General features: G+C 41.4%; 1 protein-coding gene across 1 annotated transcript in view; it reads right to left on the bottom strand.

Annotated features, from left to right (window-relative positions):
* Positions 1 to 25,782, bottom strand: part of COL22A1 (collagen type XXII alpha 1 chain) — a 213,299-nt gene that overhangs the window by 41,008 nt on the left and 146,509 nt on the right. Inside the window, exons 23-38 of the mRNA XM_026079885.1 lie at positions 22,910 to 22,963; positions 22,500 to 22,553; positions 21,433 to 21,486; positions 20,127 to 20,180; positions 19,681 to 19,716; positions 16,842 to 16,904; positions 15,691 to 15,744; positions 13,934 to 13,975; positions 11,937 to 11,969; positions 8,476 to 8,529; positions 7,917 to 7,970; positions 6,696 to 6,749; positions 5,314 to 5,367; positions 3,674 to 3,727; positions 2,358 to 2,462; positions 1,785 to 1,829 (exon numbers count right to left, since the gene is read on the bottom strand). Of these exons, the coding sequence (XP_025935670.1) occupies positions 1,785 to 1,829; positions 2,358 to 2,462; positions 3,674 to 3,727; positions 5,314 to 5,367; positions 6,696 to 6,749; positions 7,917 to 7,970; positions 8,476 to 8,529; positions 11,937 to 11,969; positions 13,934 to 13,975; positions 15,691 to 15,744; positions 16,842 to 16,904; positions 19,681 to 19,716; positions 20,127 to 20,180; positions 21,433 to 21,486; positions 22,500 to 22,553; positions 22,910 to 22,963 (864 nt within the window). The remainder of the gene's footprint in view (positions 1 to 1,784; positions 1,830 to 2,357; positions 2,463 to 3,673; positions 3,728 to 5,313; positions 5,368 to 6,695; positions 6,750 to 7,916; positions 7,971 to 8,475; positions 8,530 to 11,936; positions 11,970 to 13,933; positions 13,976 to 15,690; positions 15,745 to 16,841; positions 16,905 to 19,680; positions 19,717 to 20,126; positions 20,181 to 21,432; positions 21,487 to 22,499; positions 22,554 to 22,909; positions 22,964 to 25,782) is intronic.

Raw genomic sequence — 25,782 nt, 5'->3', positions numbered from 1 at the left:
GGGAAATACTAAGCATCACAGCGTGCTTTTCTTTCTCTACATTTCTGTGGTAGACAGCTAATCTGCAAACATAGCTAAACACAGATTACTTATCCAGGGAAGACAGAATTGGAAATGTTGGGTTACATCTTAACATTCTCCTGTCCTTTACCAGGATAGGCCAGTTCACAGCAGTGTATTCATCCTTTTTTTTTCCCCCCCCCCAAATAACTCAGCAGTTCTACCACTCTGAATAGCAGATTATACAACAAATGGAGAGACCTCACTTCTAGAAGACTGAATTTTCAGTAATAAAAATTGCAAGGCACAGACAACCATTTGACACTGCTAAATGGCAATTATAGACAGACAGAGGGTTAAGAAAGAAAGAGAATGTGTTCGGCTACAGTACTTAGATTTTACGTCTGTTCTCTTGTTATAGGGAGGAATATCAAGTAAGATTTTTATTGATTGTGTTGCAGTTGTGAGATTCAGTCTCATGTTGGCAGCAGACTTGGACCTTACTTATGTAATTTATTATTACATTATTTCCAGCTATTACTCTAGAAAAATTGTTACCCATGGATTATGCCCACCCAAAAGTCAGTCTGTAATATCGCCTACTTTTCTCTCTCTCTCTCTCTCTGTCTTTCTTTCTTCTTACACTAAGTTCCATTTACAAAGAAACAATACTGCAGTTACAGCAAATGTTTTGATTAGTTAAAAGACTCTGGCAGATCCCTTATCTGTTATTTTGTTCTAGAACATAATTTCAGTACAAAAAGCTCAACAGTATTTTTCCATGCACAGTTAAGATTCCTAGCATCTCGTCTTGATATTGAATAATACATTTCATTAGGCTTCTTTCAGTGCTTTTTTTTGATTTTTGTATTAGTTCTTACGCTATTATTGTGCCTGTGTTCTGAACTGTCAAAGATATATACAAACAGAGTAAAAAGCATTTATACAGAATGCAGCAAAACCAAAAGGAAACATTTCAGAGTAGTTTGATTATTTCAGAATCATGGGACCTAGATGGATCTGTTCTTATACTGCTATATCCCTACTTATATCATTTACATAGTCTGTTTCAACACTGTATTCGTCTTTCAATCCTGATCAGGACACTCTCAATTAAGAGAATTTTTGTCATATCTGTTTGAAGATTTAAACCCAATCCAGATGCTCCCAGAACAAGCATTTTTGTTGTTTTATTCCTTTCTCTACTTGCTGTGTACTTTTAAGGGAATAAACATTATTTTCAATTGAACAAATTAGTGCTGTTATCTTTAATCAACTAGCCAGTCTGTTCCTTAGCTACAATATAGGAGAGCAAACCAGGTCTATTGGGAAATAACAGATTTTCTCCTTGAGATGGGTGAAGGAAATAAGTGGTACAGAGAAGTGCTCTTGAAAGTACTGACAGGTGGTCTCAAGTGTAGTTCATCCTTTAAGCTATGCCAATGTCTCTCTTGTACGGATTAAAAGTCATGAGGGACAGTTTGCTTTGAAAAAGTGTGCAGCATTTAGCCCTTAGTCTCAGTGTTGAATTCACATAATGTTGGAAGAAAAAGTAATGGGAGAAGTGAGCACAGTTAATGCATGTCTTAATACTTGCATCTACAGAGATATTGGAAAAGTAAAAAAGGACCCCTCCCTCTCTAAAATGCTAGGAAACTTTTGAGTAAAAGTTTCACCAACTCTATTTACCAGTGAAAAACAGACCAACTTTTCACTACAGCTTTTTCTCCAGTTCCAGCAATGCAGGGAAGCAGTCCACAGTGAACAATAAACTCARTGCTCACCTTATGCCCAAAGGGTCCTGGCAAGCCTGGTGGGCCTCTTTCTCCCTAGAATGACAAAGCCAAAACCAAAAAAGAGTCAACGCACAGCCAAATAGGAGCCTGCCCTTTGAGAAAGTCAAAGCAAAAGGAGTCCTCACCACCTCACATCATCCTGACAAYATTTTACTGATAACTTGTAAGCAAATGAAATAATCTGTTAACTTGACTAGAATTAAATGCTTTTAAGGAAACTCTTGCAAGCTAGGCRTTTTTACATTGCTCACAAGGACTGATATATCCATGTCGTTAGCCCCTGCAGATGTCTCCATTTTTGATGGCCAACATGGCACATTAAAGGGGGTTTAATGTTCAGAAATACAGCCTCAGCTCTTTCTCCCTTTAGATGGTGTAGTAGGATCCACAGCATCTTGAAGAAACAAGCCTTTGGCGTCTTCAGGTAGACAGTCTGTGAGCACTTGTGACAATTCAGCCTAAACCTACACCAAAAATCTATCATTCCCCTGCAGAAGTCATGTTCGCCCAGCTCATATTGAACCCAGCCCTTCTTGATTGCAGAGCTTGCCAGCAGTTTACCTGTTCTCCATCTTTACCCTTGCCGGGCAAACCGGGTTCTCCAGCAGGCCCTGGCTCACCAGCTGGACCAGGTACACCTGGTTTTCCTTCTTTTCCTGGATCACCCTGCGGAAGACAATCCACCAGACCCATTAATCACACCCTAAAGACCATTTATATCTCAGATCTTTCATAGGGACTAAAAGCTATGCATTTATGTCTAGCCTTTTCATCTGAATTCTTCTTGGTATCACAGGAAGTCCTCTTTTAAGGAAAGACTTCTCCTTCAGTAATCTCAAGGCAGTTGCAATTTTGCCTAAAGAAGGAAMATGGTACAACAAAATATACTGAGAACCAGCTATATGAGGAAAAACTTTGGTTCATACATGACCCTGAAGCATTTATATTCAGATGAGGATTTTGAGTCAACAGCCCAAGCTGTCAGAAGAAGAGAAGAAAGGAGTCTGCACTGGAACATTGTCAGAAAGGGGTCCTTAGCAGGAGAACTCCCTGCCTTCTCTCCTCCGTCACAGTCCTGCCTGATGAAGCACAGGGACCCATTAGAGGTTTTGGGGGTGTATATAGTTTGCARCTGGGTCAAGGACTCAGGTGGATCTTGGTAATATGTAACATGATTTGACTGGAGGAGCTGGGATGCGTCCTCATTTTGAACCTGTATCCCACATACACGAGGCCATGTTTCTGATTAATCATTTCTACTCCAGCAACCAAAGATCAGGGCTCCAGAGTGCTGGGCACTGTGTAAAGTAAATTACAAATCACAAATAAATTACAAATCCCTGACCTCAGAGAGCTCACTGTCTAGCTATGAGATGGCATGTAATGGTTGGGCAAGTCAGACGAAGGAAAACAAGGGTTCACTGGAAAGCTGAAGTAATGGTACAATTACAAATGCTTATCAAGAAAGCAGAAATCTGTTTCCTAACCAAAGAAAGTCAGCTTTCCTTCCAGTTTTGGATTTATAGTGGTAAACAAGCATCTCAGAAGGTACACAAAACATCAAATCTCCACTCCGGTCAGGTGGTGAGGGCAGAAGATCATCATCATTGCATAAAGGTGTAACACTGACTTCACTGTATCCAGTTCTATCTTAGCAGTTTTTTAGGTAAATTAGAAAGGTACAACAGGGTGAAATCCTTATAGCATGTGTAATGAAGAAGGCCAGACAAGATGATCTAATGAGCCTGTGTCTTCTAGCAGTCCATGAACCTATGAAATCATTTCACAGTTCAGACTGCTTCTGTTGCAGGTTATTTTATTTGGCCAAGGTAAAAAAAAACAAACAAACAAAAAAAACCATGAAAGAACAAACTCACTTTTTCCCCCTTTTCTCCATCCTTTCCTGGTAGTCCAGGGTCTCCAGGTACTCCCTGGAGAGAAAAGAACTTTGAAGTTTAAAGCTTTCTTTTTAGGCAATACTTGATGCTAAAGAAAATGGACAGATCAATGTGTTCAGTACAGTATATCTCAAGGATTAGTATCAGTTTTACACTTGCCAGTTTGGACAACCTTWAATCCAGAAAACAGCACAGAAGAGCAGTGTACCAAGTACTTAAAGGAGTTATTTTTTCAATATAGAAAAGAACTTAACAACTAAAGCAAAAAGTGAGTTAATCCCAGATTTGATCATTCTCCTTTTATCAACAACTATTTTTTCCTTCTGTGAAATCCTCAGCAGTGCCTGGCACATTACAAGAAAACCCCAGATCATCACTTCTGTATCAGAGAAGCCGGAAGTCTCACACTACTCATTTTTATGTTTAATGTTCCCCAAAGCCACACACTGGAAAACTGAGCTATGTTTATTTTACCCTCTATTTTAGTTTTCAATCTTCTTCAGGCCGAGGCAGATCTCAAAGGATTCCTTGCCAAAATATAGGTGATTTACCTCCAGATCAAATACTGTAACTTCACAGCTCACTAAAATGAAGTTTAGGATTATGGAATGGTTCTCCATATTAAGAAGATATGAAATGATGGCTTGGCATCAKTAAGATTGGATTGTCCTCCTAACAGAATTGATGCAATAATTATTTTCTTTTCTGCACCAATAAAAATGATACCCAAATACCCTAGTTTTCATAGGTACACATATACCAATGGCAGACTCAGAAGTTTGAGTAGAGAAGTATGAAATGGGAAAAGGTCTTCATTTTGGATATCATTCTCTAGTTTGAAAAGAAATCGCTGCATTAATACAATCAAATCAAATGCAGAGAAGCAATTAGTAGAAAGCTAATTCAAGAGTTCTTGGACTGCCCAATTGATAAACTCTCCCTTAGAAAGCCCTCTGCGCTAAACCACCGTGTCTGAACACATTGCAGCACTGGGCCTAACTGCTGCTTTTCACTTATTCCAGCGTAAGTCCAGAGGAGCCCCAGGTACTATAACGAAGATTACACTGGTGGAGCAGGGAGTAGAATTTAGTGAAAGATTTCTACACAGTCCAGCTCCATCATGCAAAATGTAGTGATGGTGATGAACCTCTACCTATTCAAGGACACCACTGTATTGATTTCAAGGCTCTCATTATAGGATCAAGTACTTACATGCTCTCATAATAGAAATGGGAGCCAAGTATCCAGTCTTTACATCAAGAAGTCATGTTTCCAAAAGGAAGGACAAATGGAAATGAGGCACAGGAAACCAAAACAGAGAGACAATAAACATTGCAGCATTTTTCTTGCAGAGCTGGCAGCAAACAATGTTCTGGACAACTTGATGAGGAATGAAACAGCTCCATGCCTCCCCCCCTGCTAAAAATGAACATGGAAATAAGCTGCTCGGATATGCCATACCCAGGCTCCTCTGGATCTTTCAGTGTAACCATTAAAAAAAAGTAGCAAAACACAGCCTTTTGAACCTGGCAGTACACTCTGGGGAATGGAAAGCTGAACACACTAAACAAAGAAATCAGGGCACAGATGGGAAAATAAATACACTGGTGCACACATACCACGTTTCCTGGCAAGCCTCTTGGACCTGGGGGCCCTGCTGGCCCAGCAGCACCCTGTTTTAAGAAAATGAAATGTGTGTGCATGTATAATTCACAACATGTACCACCATAGGAACAAGAAGCTCCAAATAACATTGGAGTTCACAGCAGACCAGGTGTTGTACAAGCGCAAAGCAAAAAATAGCATTTTTGTGAAACTTCGTGGTATAAAGAAGGATGAAACAATACAAAATGGATGAAGACTCTCCTTGAGAACTTAAAATTACCCCCCATCAAAATAAATCCTAGCATCTTCACAAAGTGAATGTCTTATCACAGCTCTTTACAAAGTGAATGTCTTATCTGTCACATTTAGCTCACTAAAGGAGAATTAAAGACTTCCTCATTTCTGTGTTATTCACAGTCACTGGTCTATGAGCCAACCGAAGTGTGTGGAACAGTGGCAACATCCTTCCAGCCACCAACTTATACAAAAAAATAAGATCAATGGATAGATCTGAGTTTGGGGGAGGGGGTGGCCTTACCCCCACCCTCCCGAAAAAAGAGAAAAAAGGTTATAGAGTCCTTCAATTCAGAGTGATAGAGAGCTGGAGAGAAATGAGACAGGAGGTTCAGAGCTTAGGGTGAAAGTACTGCTAGAGAGAACCGCTGAGCACAAACCCAAGGAGGAGCACTGTGAACACAAAGAGGCAAGAAGGAATTTCAGCACACTCAGAGGTTTCATTTGGATTTGCTATAGCTTATTTCTCCCGGACACAAACATCCTTTCTCCAAATCATGATTTCAAGTATTTTTTCAAATAGTCTCCCTTCACTGGCTACAGAAAAGGCATATGGCATTTCATATGGCCACAGAGGGCTTATACCCTGTTACAATAATAAAATAGGATTTGACTCCTTTGCTGTTCTTTAGCACACTGTCAGATAAGAGCAGCGCTCCTCTCGACAGATCCCTCGAAAAGTAGTATGTGATGAGTCTTCTGGTGACAAGCCTTTATTAAAGAATGCAGAAGTGACTAAGAAGCCTAAAACCAACCGCGATCAAAAACGAATTCTGGCTGATCAGAAGCGAGTTCGCTGCACCAGATGGCTGTCTGGGCTCGGCTGCTATCACAGTGCAGTAACAAGCTCTGCAGGCACCTCACCCAGAAAAGAGGGCATTTTATTAGAGAGGGAGAGACTCGACACACGATTTAGAGTTGGACTGATTGGGGCATTGATCTGTTCGGTACGGCTGCGTCTGCCCACAAGCAACAACTCTTCTCCAGCTGCAGCTTAGGACGTGCCCCGTGCATGATCAGCCTGGGACTATAAATCTGCTTCAGAGTCCCTTCAGGTGTGTTGCTGTTGGAGAAAAATGCTCCAAGTGAAGCAGTTACTTACAGTCTCTCCAGGGGCTCCAGCTTCTCCTCGGGCTCCTTTCTGCCCCTTTGTGCCCTGCGGGGAAAAAAAAAGGGATTCCAGCTGATTAGAAATGGGATGGAACTGCCTGCCAGACAAAAAGACTCCGAGCCTTCATGACGCCTGAACACGCACTAGGCAACGGTCTTAACTAATCAATTCACAAAGGAGTTTAACGGCTGAGGAAATGGCTCCCAGTTCTCTATGCAGCAAGAAAATGATATAAAAATAAAACTCTGAGACATAAGAAGAATTACTAATGACTGAKCAGCTCAGAGGCTGTTTCTCAGCATTCGATGCTGAACCTTGTAGATATTCATCTGGATGAAACTCCTTCCCCTCCTCAGGCCTACCAGCTACTTAAATTCCAGCTGAACTCTGATGGTCTCCCTGCACAGAGGAAGTTTTGCCTGTGGTTCTCAAATATGAACAACAATCATTCAAAAAGGGTCAAAAGGCATCACAGTGCAGAGGGTTCGCCTCAGGCCTACCTACCTTGTAGCTCTTTCATAAGGATTTTGGTAGGACAGAGTAGAGTAGAGTCTACTCACTGTACTGATCCCTCTTTTAGCATATGCTCGTTAAAATTTGCATTGTATTACTGGTTTCTTCATGATACTGAGACTGCTGTTAACCTGTTTAAGCTGTTGACGCCCAAGTAATATCGGATTATATGTCTTGGGCACGGCACAGATGATGGCACAGCAAACGCCCTCTCATGCTGCCATGAAAATATACCTCAGTGGTAACTGATAGCAATAGGTGTGAACTAAGAAATTTTCAGAAGACACTTTAGACTATAAATCCATGTCACACAAGCCATGGTGAATTCAGGGCCAGATGGACTGGGGTCGAATCTGAACAGTCTGGAATGTTTTGCTAAAGTACTGTAGCTTCTATCTGTGAGACCTGTGGTTCAGTGGCATCAACACAAGATGCCCTCTTGAGGGAGCCTGAGGTTGGAAGTCTCTTGGACCACACTTGATCAAGCTACAAAGATGCTGTATTTCTGGTTTGATTCTCCTCATGTTGCCCTGATGTCTGGCAAGAGAAAACACCTCCGCAGAAGCCCCTGAACTTACAAAAGTGGGGATGGAGAAATGGGCTGTTAGTGTATAGAGGAAGAATTATTTGCAGTGATCTACATCTTGAAGGTATCTTTCTCTGGTCACGTCAAGGATTTTGTTCAAGGCTGGTTCTTACCTCAAGTCCTGCAGGTCCTGGGACTCCCTGTTCACCCGGGACCCCAGGTAATCCCTGCAAAAATAGAAGGGGGAGGTGAAGGAGCTGAAGGAGATTTTTCTCCTTTCTCCCACTGAGAGAAGAAAGCACAATTTTATGGAGACCTTGGCTACACAGGGCTCTATCTCTCTTCAGAGCTCCCTCCAAAACAAGAGCAAAACAGAAAATAAGTGGAATAGCCAACTCTACAATTTAGCTGGGCCACATCATTTCAAAAGCCTTTAATAAAGCCTGTACAAAGTTACTATCAGCTAAGCTCTGTCTAGAGATCCCCATAGTCCTCAGCCACTAAGTCCCAGAGACACAAACTGCGTGCCTAATTCCAGGTAGCCATCTAGCTTCCTATAGAGTTTACACAAAGCTAGATGTACTTACACTGTTGTGGCCATTTCTGGTGAAAGAAGCCTCCTGACTATAGAAGGACCCTGTCTCACCCTCTCCCTCCAAAAAGGGAGGCCTTCATGTCTTCTCTTTGTTAAAACTCAAAACCAAAACTGAAGAAATGCTTTGCTGTGCTTACAGGTTCTCCGCTCGTTCCTCGATCTCCTTTCTCCCCTTTTGGTCCAGGTTCACCCTGATGTAAAATAAGAAGAAGATGAAGAGAGAAAATAAATCTATTTCCATGGCTAGAAGTCCTGCCAGTCCTATTCTCCAAGAGGCCTCTGTTGATAAGAGATATATTTTTGACATAGAGGAGCTAATATTTCAATCTCTCCTGCTGCATTACACAAAAATCTGGTATTCTTCAGTCAGAAGAAGGACAACACAAAAGGGTTGGGTTGTCTTGTCAGGGGACAACCCATATGGCTACAGTTTTTCTTTTAAGACAGTCTGATGCAAAGGACCTTGARGTCAATGAATTGAAACTACCATATGATGCAGTAGGATTTGGACTAGGCTGAAAACAAACACTCCCAGCTAAACAGCTGTGGCTCATGCTTGATGTCTGGACCCTGAAGAGTCAAACTARAAACTTACGTTCTTTGTGGTTATTCCTTTTATCTAGACTTCTGGGACTGCTATGATACTAATTGTAAAAAAACATTCTAACACTACTCCAGATAACTTTTCGATTTAAAAAGTTGGTACTTTTCCTTCACAGATAATGGTTGTTAAGGAATCTAGTATCCCAAAATTTGATCAATTCAGAGATGCGGTATTCAATTCTGATTATATTAACAGGCCGGATGATCTAAAATGAAATGCCAACAGCAAGATGACCAGAGCCCCTGAACTCTGTTGTCTCCCCATAGGATCACAGGCCTAATGTAGATCTATGACTGGGGAAAGTATCCCATRTAAAGATAGGGTAAAAAGAAAGGTGTTCAGAGTCTCATCTTGAGCACTTTCACAGATGTGGATCACACAGTTTTTCCTGGTATCTAGTTCTGTTAACATCTTCATATACTCAAGTAACTTCCCCTCCCTCTGCAGTGTCAGCACGTTATTTCATGCACTGCCATCATTGCCCAATAGGATTAATTTATTCCTGTTCTTCCTCTTTACAGTAAATTGCTCTCTGTTCAGAAGTTCATCAGCTTTGTTCTGAATTCTGTAATGATAATCAATAAGCCCATATTTCTGCTTTTTATAAATGGAAAGAGAACAGCACAAATTCATGGAACTATCTGGAATGGGCCAGGCACTGCATGAATACCCGCACTTGTATATTTTTTATGAACRTATGTATTCAGCAGTAGCAATCATTACTTATTCATTATTTATCATACAAGGTGTCTCAATTATGCAATCAAGAAATAGTAAGAACATCAGTGACTTAAGCTACCCACACACACACATGCACCGGAGGAATAGTGATTAGTCAAAATGCAGAGCCCAGGAACAAATCACTTTGAATTTTATTCACATCAGCTGTTTGCCAGATCATTTCTGCAACACCTGGGAAATCAAAGTCCATCTGCAAATGATTCTTTAACAGACAAAATAAATGTAACTGCATAAATATTACTTATGTCCATATTTATTATGCATTATGAATAAATATTATAATTTGTGATAAATAATAGCAGAAATTTTACTTTATAAACTAGTGCCTGGTTAGACCAGCTTTTAATCAGGCAGTCCCTGATGCCATCTAGTGGCCTTCAGAAAGATAATAATACCATGTAAAGTGCTTCAATAAAAGGATCCTATTCAACAAGCGGGATGGTTGTGCTTGGATTTTGTTTTGTGTAATGACACTTCAAGCTCTGAAATCCTTTTGAGCACAACAACAAAGCCCAGACATATGGTAATACATTTGTAGATAGGAACAGTGTTAATAAGTGGCAATAAGAGCACATGTTACGATGGAAAACAAGARAACAAAGGGAAGAAGTAACTCAACAGGCAAAGGGAAGAAGCTTAATATTTTTTCTGTCTCCTAGTTTTTCCTTGATATTTCAGTTGCGTGTTAATGCCGAATTAGGAAAATTCCAGTCTGGCATGCTTGCACATCCTCAAAAGTGGACAAAGCCAGCATTTCTTAATCCAGCCTGCCAGTAAGTCTGCCGCCGGAGTCTCGACTATCTGCTGAGACTGTTAACAGTGGCCGCAAGCACAGTGCATTATGGACACCTCTGTCCCTGGCAGCCGAACGTGATCCACTGCCACCCACTTCTCTCCTGCAGCAGAAATGACACAGCGATGCCTAACAGCTGCTACCAACCGGGGCTGGCATGATGCTTGCAGCTTCCTTGACCTGCTCTCTCAGCCACGGCCTCCTGGGCTCAGCGAACACATTTGTCATTTCTGTGCCACTCCGAGGAGAGCAAACGCAGCAGGGGCTCAGCTGGGTCCCTCTCCAGCGGGCAGCACGAGGCAAAGCAAGGCTGCGTGGCTACATGGCCATGTGGAAGCTCAGGGAGTGTCCGTTTCTGACAATTACTAAGCTGTGTTTTAAGTGAAATTAATTTCAACTCATAACAAACAGAGTGATGGTGCTGCTACCATATATCCTGGCTGTGTTCTCCATCTCCACCGCTGTAGGTTGCTCCCTGTCACTATAAGCCACATATTTGGTGGAAAGCAGAGGCAAGTTTTGTGTTCTGGAGAGTGCATGACTACTTTCAACTTTGCTATTGCTGAAGCCTCTATAATATAACCTATGGCAATCTCCTAAAGCAGATCACCACCTTCTGACATCTTAATTTGTAAATCTGTAAATCAAAGGTAAAAAACCCTTACCTCCCCTTCTCCTCCCAAACCTTGCAATGTGGTGTGCAGATCTGTGCTACAGTAAATATCGTCACATTCATCTTGCAGATGGAGAGGTCCCAGCAACCTGACCTGCTGACTCACTTCAGGCCTTTTCACTGCCTTGCGGCTTATTTACAAGTGATGCGTTCAAAGAAGACAAGATAGCTCCTTGTACGATTTTAGCATGACGAAGACCGTACAAGATGTCATTGTCCTGCATAATTTCTTTGTATATATATTGGTAAACTACAAGGTAACAGAGGAAGAAATGCAGGGAGCTTAGGCAAAATGGAACCAAAGAAATCCTGTCTCCCATTTCCAGCACTATCTCACAGTCCTATTTCCCTCCTCAGTCTCTGAAGAAACAGTGACACTCACTTTGTTTTCTAACATGACCCTTACAACCTACCTCTGTCACTTATACATGCCACAAATGGTCCTGATCTTTAAGAACCTTGATCACATACCACTGGTGTGACCCACTGCAAGGTATATTCCAGTATGAATATTCCAGTGCTGAGAGCACTCATTTAAAAGGCTGGGACAGCCTTTTAAACATACAGCTGTATCCCAGTTAAAGTTAGTTTGGATGCTGCTATTACCAGGACACCCATGGGCTTTTCATCATTATTGGTTACAACAGTGAAATTACACAGAATCAGACTCAAGCTGAGCTCCTTACTGAAAGCATTTAAATAACATGAAAGAAACTAAGGTGCTCTTTATGTACCAAATATAAAAGGCAAAAATCTAGAGGCCATGTTCATTAGAGATGTTACTTACAGGAATTCTGGGGTGGGGGGTAAAGAAGGCTGTCTGTAAAAGAAACCAAAGCGTTAGAAGCAGCACAGACAAAAGCATTCTCTATTTTCCTTGAAATGTAATAACTAGTATATTCTCCTTGTTATTATAGACTCCATGTTATCCATCTGTAGGTTTCTAAATGAGCACCTCAACATCATATCAGGCTGCTTAGGAGAAAAAAAAAAAGCACAAACATCATTTACTAGAGTATTTGAAATACGAACTCAAAAATGTCCKGTGGGTCCAACCACTATGAGAAAACAAACTATGTTTAACTTTGAGCTMCTGGCACTCTCCAGCTTACTTTTTCACTTGGAGCCATCTTCAGCATCATTAAACTTCCTGTTGTGGACCAAATTCAAGATAGTGAACAAAGACACAACTGAATCTGATGGGAATTGTGCTTTGCTGACTCCATGGCTGAGCYTGGCACGTTGTCTTTCCGCTTCATATCACTAACAAGATGTATACATCTCCACATGGCTGGTTATCTTAGGGATTACATAGTCACCCTCAAGGACTAACCACAAAAGAGGATCAAGTTTTGTCAACAGAGGCAGTATCTTTTATTAGGAACTGATAAAATAGGATAATCAGACAAGATTCAATCTCTGGTGAAATGACAATATGCTGAAACTGTCATCTATTTTTCCGGCTAAAATAGAAATTAGCCCTCCCTACAAACACAGGAGGCTTGAGCAGTCAGGCATATCTTCTTTACATCTAGCCATGTGGTGCCGTGTTTGTGAGCTGCCTTCTCCGCTTTGAGCAAGACAGATCTATCCTTGGTGGTGTGACTGGATTATTCTTGTGCAATACACACAGACTCTTCGCCGACAGTCGCAGAAAGCACCTTTTGGCACAGACTAAAGAACCAACTGATGGCAGGGAGGAAATTATAATACTTCCTCCACTGCTGCATGAAGGCCTGTAGGCCTTGGATGTTAGCCAGAAGACCTTAATTCAAACTCGCTCCATAATCGGCTAATGTGGCAGCTGTAACCAGCTGCTGCAAACAAAGCTGAAACGTGGATCTCTGCCATTTTCCGGAGGGTCTGTGACTGTGGGATCAGCCCTCCCGTTGTAATGAGAGGCCTGTTGCTCGTGCTTAGTGCAAGCTGGTTGTTCAGTTTGTGCTGGAGGGAACTGTGAAGTTTATGTATTTACATTCAGTGGATGCTGGTTTAATAGCCTGTAGTTAACTTTATTGTAATTACGTTCATGCTTTCCCAAAGGCAATTGTGCAGGCTTATTTCAAAAAACAATAAATGAATGTTTTCTTGGTCTTTTTTTATTAGCAGAAAGGGTGCGTGCAACCAGGTATGACTGCTTTGATTGTGTGTAGAATCCAGCGCTGAACCGAAATATCCAGGAATGGGTTCCAGCACTAAAGGGTGTCTCCGAGTCGACAGCACAACGTGCACTATATGTGACAGAGGCTCAGCAAGGCTAGAGCACCGCTGAGGCTGAATCCTCCCTTCCAGTGAGAACTGAAAACCTCCACTTTTCCTGGGAACAGGCAAATTGTTTCCCACAAAGTCAAGTTATTGCCCACTGGAATCTCTTCTCCATGAACCAGTTTCACTATGAGATCCCAGCTGGGAAAATCTAGTTCACCCTGGAAACTCTGTATCAGACAGCATGTAGCACATTAACATCTTCACTCACGATCTTCTTCAGACAGCTCCTACAGCTGCTTAAAAACCCACAAAATCCATTTAACTGCTATGACAAGGCAAAGGCATACAAAAGTCCTGTTTGCAAAGAGGAAGAAGAGGGCACAGCTTCACAAAAAATAAAAGATCAAATGCACCTTGATATTGCTTCTCTGAAGCTAATGGAGATACACCCAGGGTAACTGGGTCCTGATGTTTCTGTAAAGTAGGGATCTTGAAAAGCCTTGATACTGAGGGATCTAGGTGGAAGAAGCATGATGCCTAGATTATTATTACAGTACAGAACACAATCTTACTTACTGTTCCAGGTAAGCCTGGTGGTCCAGGGGAACCCATATCACCCTAAAGAGAGAAGGAAAATAGTATAACCAAGGATATAAATTGATGCCCAAATAACACTCAACATCATTGGCAGGAAGATGTGACATTACCAGGTGAGATTTATTCAAATGACAACCTGTCAGTTCAGTGACATAAAAAATCCCCAGAGTACCTTCTCTGAWGGATGGAATTTTACCCACTGTTCTGGCCAGAATTTCTGCTGTCCTCATTTTGCTTCATCCAAGATGCTTACTTTGCTGTCTTTATCACTTCACAGGTCAGTGAATTTCTAGTGTTATCCATCCACTGTAGGGGTTGTATTGTAATTTGCATTTTATGTTAAAGCTGATCAAAAATCTTGATTGAAAAACATATTCTTGTGAAACTTCTTTTGTGTATAGAAAAAAAATCTTTTTCATCAAAAATATGCTTTTCTCAATCCAGTTCCCTAATTTTTGAGTCAAAAATTAGACTATTGCTGGAGTATGTCGTGGGAGTTGTAGTTTGAGTTCCTTAGCTGCCAGTGACCTTCCTATGAGTTGTGCTCCACAGACAGTTTCACTCCCCATGACGCAGCAAAGCCAAGAACTACTAACAACACTAGTCAACCTTCCAGAGATAAAAGACTGGAGTGCCTCACTGAAGATGTCATTTCACCACTCATGAAAGAAGTACCACCTCCATAGATGGTAAAAGTTACTGGTAAACCTAGGGCTGATGTATCCTAGGAATAAGAGCAAAGGAAACAGTGTTGCCCAGAATGGAATAAAAAGGCAAAAAGAAGTTAGAAAGTCTTAATACGACAAGAAAAATCAAAATAAAGAAACAGCAAGCAGACTAAAGCTAGAAGGCAGGAGTAGAGCTGACTTGCCCAAAGCCAACTGAAAATTTACAATCAAATAGTTCTAGTCCCCTTTATCACCAGCTCTACATGACTGGAAGGACTGTTCCTTGCTTATGGAAGCCAAACCACGCAATTAGCTAGGTCTCATCCCAGAAAAGCCAGTCCTGCAGCATCCCAACCTGCCTGAAGAGGACCAGCTGCATGACCTGGCCAGAATCATGGTGAACAGCTCCCCAGAATTAGACTCCCACAGAAATCCAAGCCAGAAAAGGCTCCGATGATGATGGCAGAGAAAGACATCTGGTATCCACTTCCTGATGGCTGAGATTGCTGCATCGCCACTATACGCAGGGCAAATTTTTCATTATATAGCCACAAGCATCCGCAAGGTCAGTGCCTTAACTTCACCTTCATATTCACAGGGGTTGGATGGAAATTTTGGTGGAAGTCATCCTTGTCTAGTTCTCTTAGTTTCACCAAAATTAATGGTGCTGTGATGGCAGATGCCCAGACCATTCCTTAAATTATTGTGCTATCACATTAWAGGCAGGCATAGAAAAGTTCTTCAGAATTCCAGACTCATTTCTATCAGCCAGTTCTAGAATGAGCAAATGTTTGTTTTTCCTTGAATTAAAGCAACTTGAATTATTTCCTTGAATTAAAGACACTGCCCTTAGGTTTGATCAAACATTACTCCTTGCATTACCCAATAAATGATTGTCTCTATCCCACACACAGCTTTTTTTGCTGTTTCTTTGTAAGGCTCAGATAACAGACTTCTAATTATTTCTAATTCTCCTCAGAAATTCTCCTCTATCAGCTGCCCCACATCCCTTTTTTAACTCTTCTCCTCTCTTGTCTAAGGAGGGACATTTTTTATTTCTTGACTCACCTTTTCTCCTCTTTCACCCTTGAATCCAGGGAGGCCATCTTTTCCTTTTTCTCCCTAAAAGCATGTAAAAGAAAGCAGGAAATATGCACACTTTGATTTGATTGAATCAGTTCCACTACTGCGCTGCTACAATGACACTACAATATTTTACACTTTCAGATGATTTTACCTGTCCTCGAGATGCAGTGCAAGCAATTAAATAAAAGGATAGCAGTAGTAATTTTTTCCAGTTGAACAAAAGCGGCAGCAGAATGGGACTTACGACCCAAGAGGACATTCATACTATCTGTTTTGGTTATGTTAAAGAATTTCTGAATCATCTTCTCACTGGTGCCTATCTATCTACCTTGACTGTTCAGGGAACCTGGTGCCCTGAATGGTAAAAACTTAACAAGGATGATGTGAATACTCCTCAAAATGCATGTACAACATGTATTTATCCTGTATTCAGACAGGAACTAGCTAACCTACATATCTATGATTTTATATATACAGAGAATATATTATATATTCTGTGTTCTACAATATATATAATATAGCAAGTCCAATGGTAGCACTTCAGTTGACTTTAGATCTTGCTAACCCTCAAGCTATGAGGCAACTGGCCTCATTCAGATGGCTCAAATTTCTGTCAAGCCCCTGGTCCGACTACTTCCCAGGGTGTACATGCCTCTGGAGGTCTGGAGCTAGCCAGCGGAAAGCAGTAGACATCAGAACTTGAGTGGAAGTTAGGCCATCAGAAAATGATCCAGCAGTCTGGTGTCTTCTCCAGGGTTCAGTGACAAGGGCCATTTGGGCTGGTTTTGGTTGTTGTTGTTTTTAACATTTTTTAATGTTCTTAAATCATGCAGGTGCTTCTGAAAATGAGGCCTAAAGAGAAATGCACCTCTTCTACTGCCTTGTGAACAATATGACGTCAATCATAACCTTCCGGGTTTAGGATAGACACTGCTCACTAGCATCTCCGTTGCAATTAGGAAAGATCATTAGGCAGTGCCATGTTAGAAATATTTGGTGAGCTTGCTGTATGTCAATGAGCTGCTCATCACAGCAATCACACCAAGAGAGAACATCATCTAGATATGTTCCAGAGAAGTCCTCCTGGCCCCAAACAGGCAAACAAAATCAAGTTGTGGCTCAAAGTCACTCACCCGATCGCCCTTCTCTCCTCTCAGTCCAGGTAAACCTTGGGAGCCAGGAAGACCCGCTTCACCCTGAAAGTGAGATAAAGCAGTGCATGAAATCTCGAAACATGCATCAAGCGCGGCTTCTGTTAGTAAACTTCATTAGTCTCAAACATAATTAAGAATAAAAAGGTACAATAATGGGCCAAATTCTTCTCTTGCCTGTCAATTAAAAAGCTATCAAGTCTGGTCCTCAGGGTACACTAATCTAGCCAGAGTGCCCCTAGGCTGGGAAGGATGAAGCATTGATTTAACTATCTGTCTCTCTGCATGGCTAATACTAGATTGCTAACTGTTCAGCACTCATAGCAATTGCAGATGGTTTCTTCTTGATACCTAGTTACAGTGATGCATATAGTCTATATTGCAGGCCAGGATCTGGTCCAGTGTTTTCACAGGATTGATTCTAGATGTAGTTTGCTGAGAGAGAACAGGATCTAGTTTGATTATGCGGTAATTTCTTTCTCTTGGGTAATCATGATTTAAAACAGCTGCTAAGACCTCTCCTTTTTGCCTTCACTCTGTTAACTGAGACCATGAAATTTAGGACAGGTTTTCTTTATGCTGCCTTGTAGCAATACCACACAAGCAAATAAGAGCAGCTAAAAATGAATTCTAACTTTTTTCCCCCTTTTTAAAAGATCTGGTCTAGTCTGGAGAGGCAAACACTGTGATGTACTAATATGCATAGTATAGATACTAACAGACAAGCAGATCTAGAATTTTCTGGATGTATTATTTCAAGTTTGGATGTCTTTCCATTTGAAACTTACCTTTGAGTTCCTGGTTTATAATGCTTGCTTTTGGAGTAATTACAATTTCTGCATAATGTGGTTTGTTCTAATTATATCAAGTATTCTCAAATTTAGTTCCAGGTTGACCCAGTTTGTTATTTGGGAGTAATCTTGTGGATTGCTATTTGTTATTATTTTGCTGTCTGTATCTGTAGCGCAATATCACAAAGGATTTCAGTCATGGCAGGACCCAATTTCACTAAGCATTGTACGAATACCCAACTAAGAGATGATAACCTCTGCTTTAAAGGCACTATCTTAGAAGCAGGGGAAAAGCAAAAACGTTACTATGATATAGGCACAATGTGCCTGCAGAAGAAATCAGGCAAGGGAATAAGATCTTGTGTCTTGGGTATAAGTGGTGTGTGGAGGATCTTGAAAGACAGTGGTAGCTGACAGCAATGGAGCAGTGGTTTATGAGAGCCACTACAGGATCCCAGCTGATGAGATCCCCGAGATCATGACAAGGGCAAACACATGGACTAACAATAAAGAAGAAAAAAAGAAGGATTTGGAGGATAAAAAAAACAGGTGGCCTAATTTTGATCTCTGGAAAGAGAAACAAAGTTTTAATCAGTTAGTACGAGCTCAAGGATAGGAAGATAATAAGAAACAGCCAACGTGGATTTGTCAAGAACTAATCATGTCAAACCCACCTACTTCCCTCCCTTGACAGAATAACTAAGCAGATAAGAGGAAGCATTTGTGTGATATACCTTGGCATCAGTAAGACATCTGATATAGGCTAACATGACACTCTCATTAGCAAACTACAGAAATACAGTGTAAAAGAAACATCTCTAGAGGAAGGTGTACAACTGAATTAAAAAACTGCATTAATACAGCTGTTACTAGCTGCTTCCTTTCAAACTCCAGGATATATGAAGTGAAGTCCTCTAAGGGTCTGGCACTATTCAATATTTTAATTTATGACTGAGGCGATAGAATAGAGAACATTTATAAAATGAGTCAAGAACACCATGCTATGGAGAGAGAGGCAAGTGTTTTGGAAGATAGGATTAGAATTCAAAACAGCCACGATGAATGAAAAACCTGTCAACAATTCCTAAAATTGAATGGGTATGGATAGGCTACCACAACTTACAAAAGCTGCTATATGAGACTCCTCACAGACACCTTCTTCCCCTATTCCCTCTAACTCCAGTTGGTGATACAGATGGTGCATGTCCTTTTTATTGCACAAGGCAGTATGTGAACAGAGGTCATGACCATTTTCCCATTTAATCTTCATAACAGAAGATTGGATTGAGACCAGTGAGAGTGAGAGAAAAAGAGGCACTGACACTCTTCCATGGCTTACATATTCTGTGTACTTCAAYGTCCAAAGATATATCCCAAAGATATAAGACTTTCTTATACAGATTCCTCTTTCCACAGATTTTCATTCTGCAGTTGAAAAGTAGGCCTGTGGATGACATTAACACCTCTCGTTAGTGGCCCTGACTGGGCTCCAGACAGATGTGTGCTTTGGGAAATCCCAGAAGTTCCCCTTGTTCTTTGCTTAGCTCAGAAGTTATCTGATAAAACCCAAATCCATAAAGACTAAGATAGCTTTGTAACTTCTGAGAGTCAGTTGGGGTTATATTCTAGCAAGTATTCAAGACCTAGAAACAACAGTATCTCGCTTTGTATCATATAGTTATAAAAATTTCTCATCCTGCAGAACCAGAACCAGCACAAGCACCCTGGGCTAGTGTGAGGTATGAAGGGAGAAAAGGCACTTTTAAGCTATTGTATCTCCCTTTTCTTCCTTATCCACCAGGAACAAGATGACACAAAAAAAATTTGGATTTAACATTTTTTTTCTATGGACCTTTCACATTACTTTGTCCAGCCCTGAGTCTCATCCACTTATCCACTTCACCTTCAGTTGCAAAAGCAAATGACTTGCAGTTATCTTGTTATAGACAAATGGCTTTATTATTGCATGTGGTCACTTTATATTGCTCTGACAGGTAGGCCTGGCTGCTAAAACAATTTTTCCTACTCACCTGTTCACCAGTTTGGCCACGGCTCCCTGGTTCGCCCTGGAAAAACAAAAGCACAATGTCAATGCTGCACAGGACTGACACTTTTGTAAGAAAGCTTTATCGTTATCGCAGCGTGTCCCCTATTGTCATAACCCATGTTCTTCCACCTTTCCTTAAGCCACTGAAATTGGCCTCTTCATAGCTTGGGATCCCAGACCACAGGTATCTGGTGTAAGTACCAGTCAGRTCTTTCTACACACTCAGACTAGAGAGAGGAGCATCAAACAGGGTTTGACCTCTTGAAACACCATGAACTGTGAAATCCAGAGGCTAACCCACATCCTCACTTCCTTTTATCCCTCCAAATTTACAGGAATCTTACTCAACTAACTTCAGTATATGGGAAATCAGAATCAGGTCTTGGCTCACTCAATGTTCACAGCAGACTATAAAATGAAAATACATACCTTGGGACCAGCTTTTCCAGGAAAGCCTTCCTCACCCTTCTCTCCTTGTTCTCCCTGAAGGGAACACAAGAAGTGAATATACAAACTCCTCTGACAGTACAGCATGTCTGCAGGCAACAGTGAGGAATTCCTTGACTCAGATATCCAGTAACAGCCTGAGCATGTAAATGGAGCCATATGACAGTACATTTCCTGAATTGTTTTTCCATTCTTGTAATATTTGTAGACACATCTCCAGCACTGATCACCCTACTGGAATAATTCTGGAATAACACAAAGTCAACCAGTGTTACATGAAAGATGTCCATAGAAAATTGAGTCCCAATTCTCCCAATGTCTTCTTTTTCCCAAGTTCCAGTTTCTCACTTTTATTCACCAAAAAATGGGAGTTGGGAACTCTGCTGGACCTGGGCTCAAGAACTCCCTAAAGTCACATGAGAGAGGCAAGCATAAATGTAGAGTGTTATTGGAGCAAATAAGGATAACGGTGTCCAACCATCAGAGGCAAGAAGACTACTGACTTACGCAGTTCAAGATAGATAGCAAATGGTTAAGAGCTGTCATCATTATTCCAACAGAGTGTCAGAATCCCCAAAGCCTAGCTTGGCCCCACACAGAAACAGCTCTTATACCCAACATATGGCACTTTTCCTTGATGCTTCATAGTGATGGCAACTCAACCAGAATCTCTCCTACCTCTAAATCTCCTATCTCTCTTCTCGAACTGCAGAGACAGCAGAACAGAGAACACTTTCTAAATCTGTCATTTGTAGAAGCTTTCAAGCAAGGCATAAGAGATAGGAAACAACAAAGAGCCATCCTTCTGTCATATGGATCCACAGAAGCCTTAGACGGATGGCATCTCTTCTTTCCAGCCCCTCAGGGAGGAAAGAAAAGAATGTCTTTGGGGCCTGYCACACTTCTTTCTTCTTATTCTTCTCTCATTTTTTTTGCAATTTGTGTCTTGGACAAATGCCTTTACTTGCCATTGTCACCAGCTTTCCTGGGTGACAGTAGAAGCTTCTCTGCAATGCTCAGATGTATTTGCCGAATAGGATATGAAGACTGGAATAAATTCTCTCACCCTTGACAAATTTCCAGTCAACTTCATCTTCATAAAGTACTCGGTACAATTTAATCACRTCAGTGATTTGGCCCCTATTTCACCAGTGACTCAGAGATGTGGAATCCAGTGAGGAGGGTTCAGCTCTGGGGATCCACCACACTTTCGACTTACRCTCACTAGCTCACCTGGACAAGCTGCCCAGGTAACTAGCTTTATACCAGTGTATGTGGTGTCACTTGCCTTCTGACCCGGAAGTCCAGGAAGACCATTTAATCCATCTTTGCCAGGCAATCCCTAAATAAGAGAAAATTATCAGCTCTAAGGGCCTTTTCATTAAATCATTAATAGCAAGCTCAGCATAAGCACGTTCAGTTCATCCCTCTTGCCACTGACCTAAGTTTAAGAGAGGAAGAACCACCTCATGCATTTTCTTCTGATTTCTTCACTACTGTGATTCAAACTACACAAAACTTCTTGCAATGCACTTAGCCACTCGCCTCCTTTTCCAGTATCCCAGTTTTGGTAAATGACCACTGGAGGTCAGTGTTGTTACAGAAAAACAATATAAAAGTCAGGTACTGTGGATTTCTAAATAACTTTAAAGAGTACATTTTTATTTATCATTCACTGTAAGTCTCTATTCTCTGTAGCTATAAAGATTTTTAAAGTCTATTTCTCCTTTTAAATGTCAGTAATTTATTATACAATACACAGACTCATAAATTATACAATACCTACAATACATAGAGACCAAATCATTTGGCAAGATAAGAATTAAAATGACTCTGTAATGCATATAAAACGGTGAGAAAAAGTTTTGTCCCCTTTCCAAGTGTCAGTCAATCACTGAACATTAGAGGCTGTAGGTGGCACTTCTTAATACTAAGTATATATTATAATTCATCTTTATTGACTTTAACAGCCAACAGAAATTGCTMTGCCCTCCTAAATCTGAGATCTTTGTTTCAGCTCTTAGGCCTGATGCAGGAAACTACAGGTATGGAAGAACAATGTCTTGCCAGATGCAAAATGATTTTTGAAAAACAGCTTATAAAGAAAGTGTCATAGTCCAAGTGCATAGGAATAGCGGAGATGCATTTGGTCAGTGCTGGTATATTAACAAATTATTGCTTATGAAAGGTGTCAGATTCTAATATTTACATTAAAGGAGAGAGTGCTGTAGCCAGCATTGAAACCTTGCATGCAGACAAGGTGCAGGAAAGGGAGCACAGACTTGTACTCTAGAAGTAAAGTATCTGAAGGCACAGAGAGTCTGGAGGCCATGGAAGTGGTCCCTCAAAACTTACAGCTGGTCCTGGCGGTCCGGTTTTACCAGCAACACCGATCTCTCCTGGCAGTCCCTGAAAAACGAAGCCGGCACAGAGAACGATCAGCATTTCTGCCCTTTACAGTCGCCTCTTTGGAGGCTGCTGTTTTCCATTCAAATGCAATTCCCCCTTCCCCAGCAGGCCGTTCTCTGCCGCGGGGAGTCCCACAGACATCGATCCATCCCCAGGTGGCACTGATGCAGATCCAACATTTGGTGAAGAGAAGCTGTCCCCTAAGGCCAGCTGTGGCTYTTCAGCGAGAAAGTACAAGAGAAAACATACAATGCCAGAGGCTTTGGCTCGGTTCTCACCGAAATCCATGACCTACTTCTCCCCAACTGCTTCTTCTCTCCTTGATATAAAACAAAGAAACAAGCCTGTTTTCTTACTGGTGCTCCAGGAGGTCCAGGGGGTCCAGCAATGCCCGGCGGCCCTGGAGGTCCCTACAAGGGAAGAAGCAAAAACGGTTTATAAGACCTACAGACAGAGGCTGAAAGCYTCAGGTCCTGCTCACTGAAGACCATTCTGATGAGCACCAGCATTGATCTTTATTTCAACAGCTTCTGTCCAAAAATGGAGAGATGCCAAAGCATGCTCCCAGGGAACTGGACTCACAAGCAGAGCAGAAGCACCTGCTTTCTGCAGGCAGCTGTGTAAGCTACTAATTTCTACCCCTGAGAGGTGAACTCCATCCTCAGCTCCAGACAAGGGATGAAGGAGTTGAAGGCAATCAGCAGTAGCGTGCAATGCAAAGCTTGTCCAGTGGAACCTCTTGTGGCATCCAGCCTAATTTCATCTTGATTAATGTTATTTCTCTCTGAACAATTTACCTCTGCAAAATGATCTCTGAAGTAATGAATGGAGTAGGCTTGTGGTTTGGGTTTATCTGTTTGTTTATTTTGGGGGGTAAATATGAATCCATCTGTGTGCCTTCATCTAATGAAAAATGATGTAGTGGCTCGGGGGGTTAAAAGAAACACTCCACAATTTTAACACTCTATGTTAACCTTGTTGACAGTAAAAGGTCCTCACAAACTCACATCTCAGTGCATAAATTCAATTGAAAATGTCCCAACAGTCTTTCTTACTCATCTCCAGGCAGCATAACATTGCTTGTGGTATGCCAGTCTTTTTTTTCTAATCTAATTTTGAGTCACACAATAGGGATTCAACTGTTTCTCTTGGGAAAATATTCTCTCAATAGCCATCACTTTTTCAGAGAGATTCATTTCTGAGTGTCGGGCAGATTGTTTACTTTGAGTTCCTAGAAAAAAAAACGTTTCCATATTTGACAGATCTCAACAGGTTGCCTGAGATTCAGAGGTGTTTGTTACCTTCAGCTTCCACTGAAGACAAKATGGGATTTCCCCTCTACTCAAAATGAAGGACATGTTCATGTATTGTTTGGATCAGGACTTAAGCAAACAGCATAAGGATGGATACATGACTGAGCTGAAGTTTTACCCTGCCTCTCTCTTTCTACCTTCCTAACATCATGATTTCATTCATTTTCAGTTTCCAGCATAGAGGGAGTTCTGATATCTGTACTTCAAAGAAAAAAAATGTATAAGGAATTAAAGCTGAACAGATACAAAATGGAAAACAGCAGGTCAGCATTTTCCCTGCTAGACCTGTGTCACTGTTCAATATCACAAGTCACACCTTTTTTGATTGTGGTATTACAGCTCAATTACAGGATCAATATTAGTATTTTATTTTTAAAGCAAAAAGGTAGTTGAAGAAGAGAAGAAAGTGATGTAAATAAGGAAGGATAAGGAGACTTTTTGTGGCGTGGTTTAACAGAGAAGGTAGTGGATAAGCAATCATTTTAGAATAYGCCTGGAAAAAATGGCTAGAAGAGAAAACAGCTTCTCACCAATAGATGGGGCAAAGCAACCAAAAAAGGAACCTGCAGATGCACTTGACATATATTGCCTATAATCTGCTTTTCATTGCAACTGGGTTACAATAAACATGGAATCATTCCACCACCACCATTATTATTTAGAGTGCCTCAATTATGTACACAACTCAAAAATCACCAGAAAAACATGCCTTGGAACATCCTGACGCTGCTGACATAACTCCTGGGGAGTCACACATCTACTTCTGAGAACCGGGGTATCACTGCCATTACAGGAGGGTGCCGCAGTTAAGGAGCTCTAGCCCCACCAGGAGAAGTCTCAGCAGGCCCATCCATCACTTAAAAAAGGCTTTSTCATTCAAAGAAAGGAATCAAGCTCCAAGAGCAACAGTCCAAATTAGCCCAGCACTAGAAAAAATACCACGYGCCGCTGACACAGCCAAAGGACAACTCCAGAGAGGCACTCGGAGTCAGGGAAGCCAGTTGCTGGCATGAAAAAAGGCAGCACCCTTGTACATRTATCAAGGCAGAAGAAGGCAGGAGGATTAGTGTCAGGTTTCATGTGATTGGAGAAGAGAGGAAAGGGTCAAGGATGGATGAGCATCAGCTGCCCGGGATTGTGGAAGTCCTGGTCAACCCTACTCTAGCCTTACAAGGACAGTACTGCTGAGACCTACAGAAGGTCTGTGCTCCATGGAGAGGTTGCCATGAGGAGCGGGTGCAGTACTGGGAAAGAAGGCAAAGGACAGCCTGATGGCAGAGGGACTGCTTGGACAGAGATGAGAATGGGACAAGGCCACCAAAGGGGTGTTTAAACTTGTAGGGGCAGCAGTATACTTTCAGTATACAGTATATTTTCACATACACAACTCAGGGGCTAACTTTAGAAAAATGATGACAGACTGATTCAGCAGCAAAATGGATTATACTTATCTACAGGAAAGATAAAGCGAAAAATTTACCTTTACTGATCTTTTCTGGTTTCTTCCTAGTAGCTTAGTTTTGTTCTTTCTCTCTCTCAGTAACTCCCCCCCACGCCTCCCCACCATCGCATACGAATTCCGCATGACCTTATAACAGGCAGCTTCCACGAAGGGCCGAGAAATCTGTCTGATACCCAGCCATCTCCAGAAAGGGTAAGCTATGCTTTACGTAAGGGTGCAAATTATTTTAGAGGATGGATTATATTATTTCTATTTAATGGTATCTCCCTTGACTTCTTCCTGCTTTACATGAATTACCAGCTCATTCTGACTTCTGTAACAATAGCATCTAGCAGTAATTAATAAGGAACATAGACGCTGTCATACTACAGCAAACCTCAGCCTGTACCCAGTCTCAGCCTGAGCATCTCCAGAGTATAATGCAAGTTATCCCATAAATACAGACATGGATCGA

Source organism: Apteryx rowi, unplaced genomic scaffold, assembly GCF_003343035.1.
Source record: "Apteryx rowi isolate R43461 unplaced genomic scaffold, aptRow1 scaffold_500, whole genome shotgun sequence".
Classification (NCBI taxonomy): domain Eukaryota; kingdom Metazoa; phylum Chordata; class Aves; order Apterygiformes; family Apterygidae; genus Apteryx; species Apteryx rowi.
This window is presented reverse-complemented; position numbering and strand designations above follow the sequence as displayed.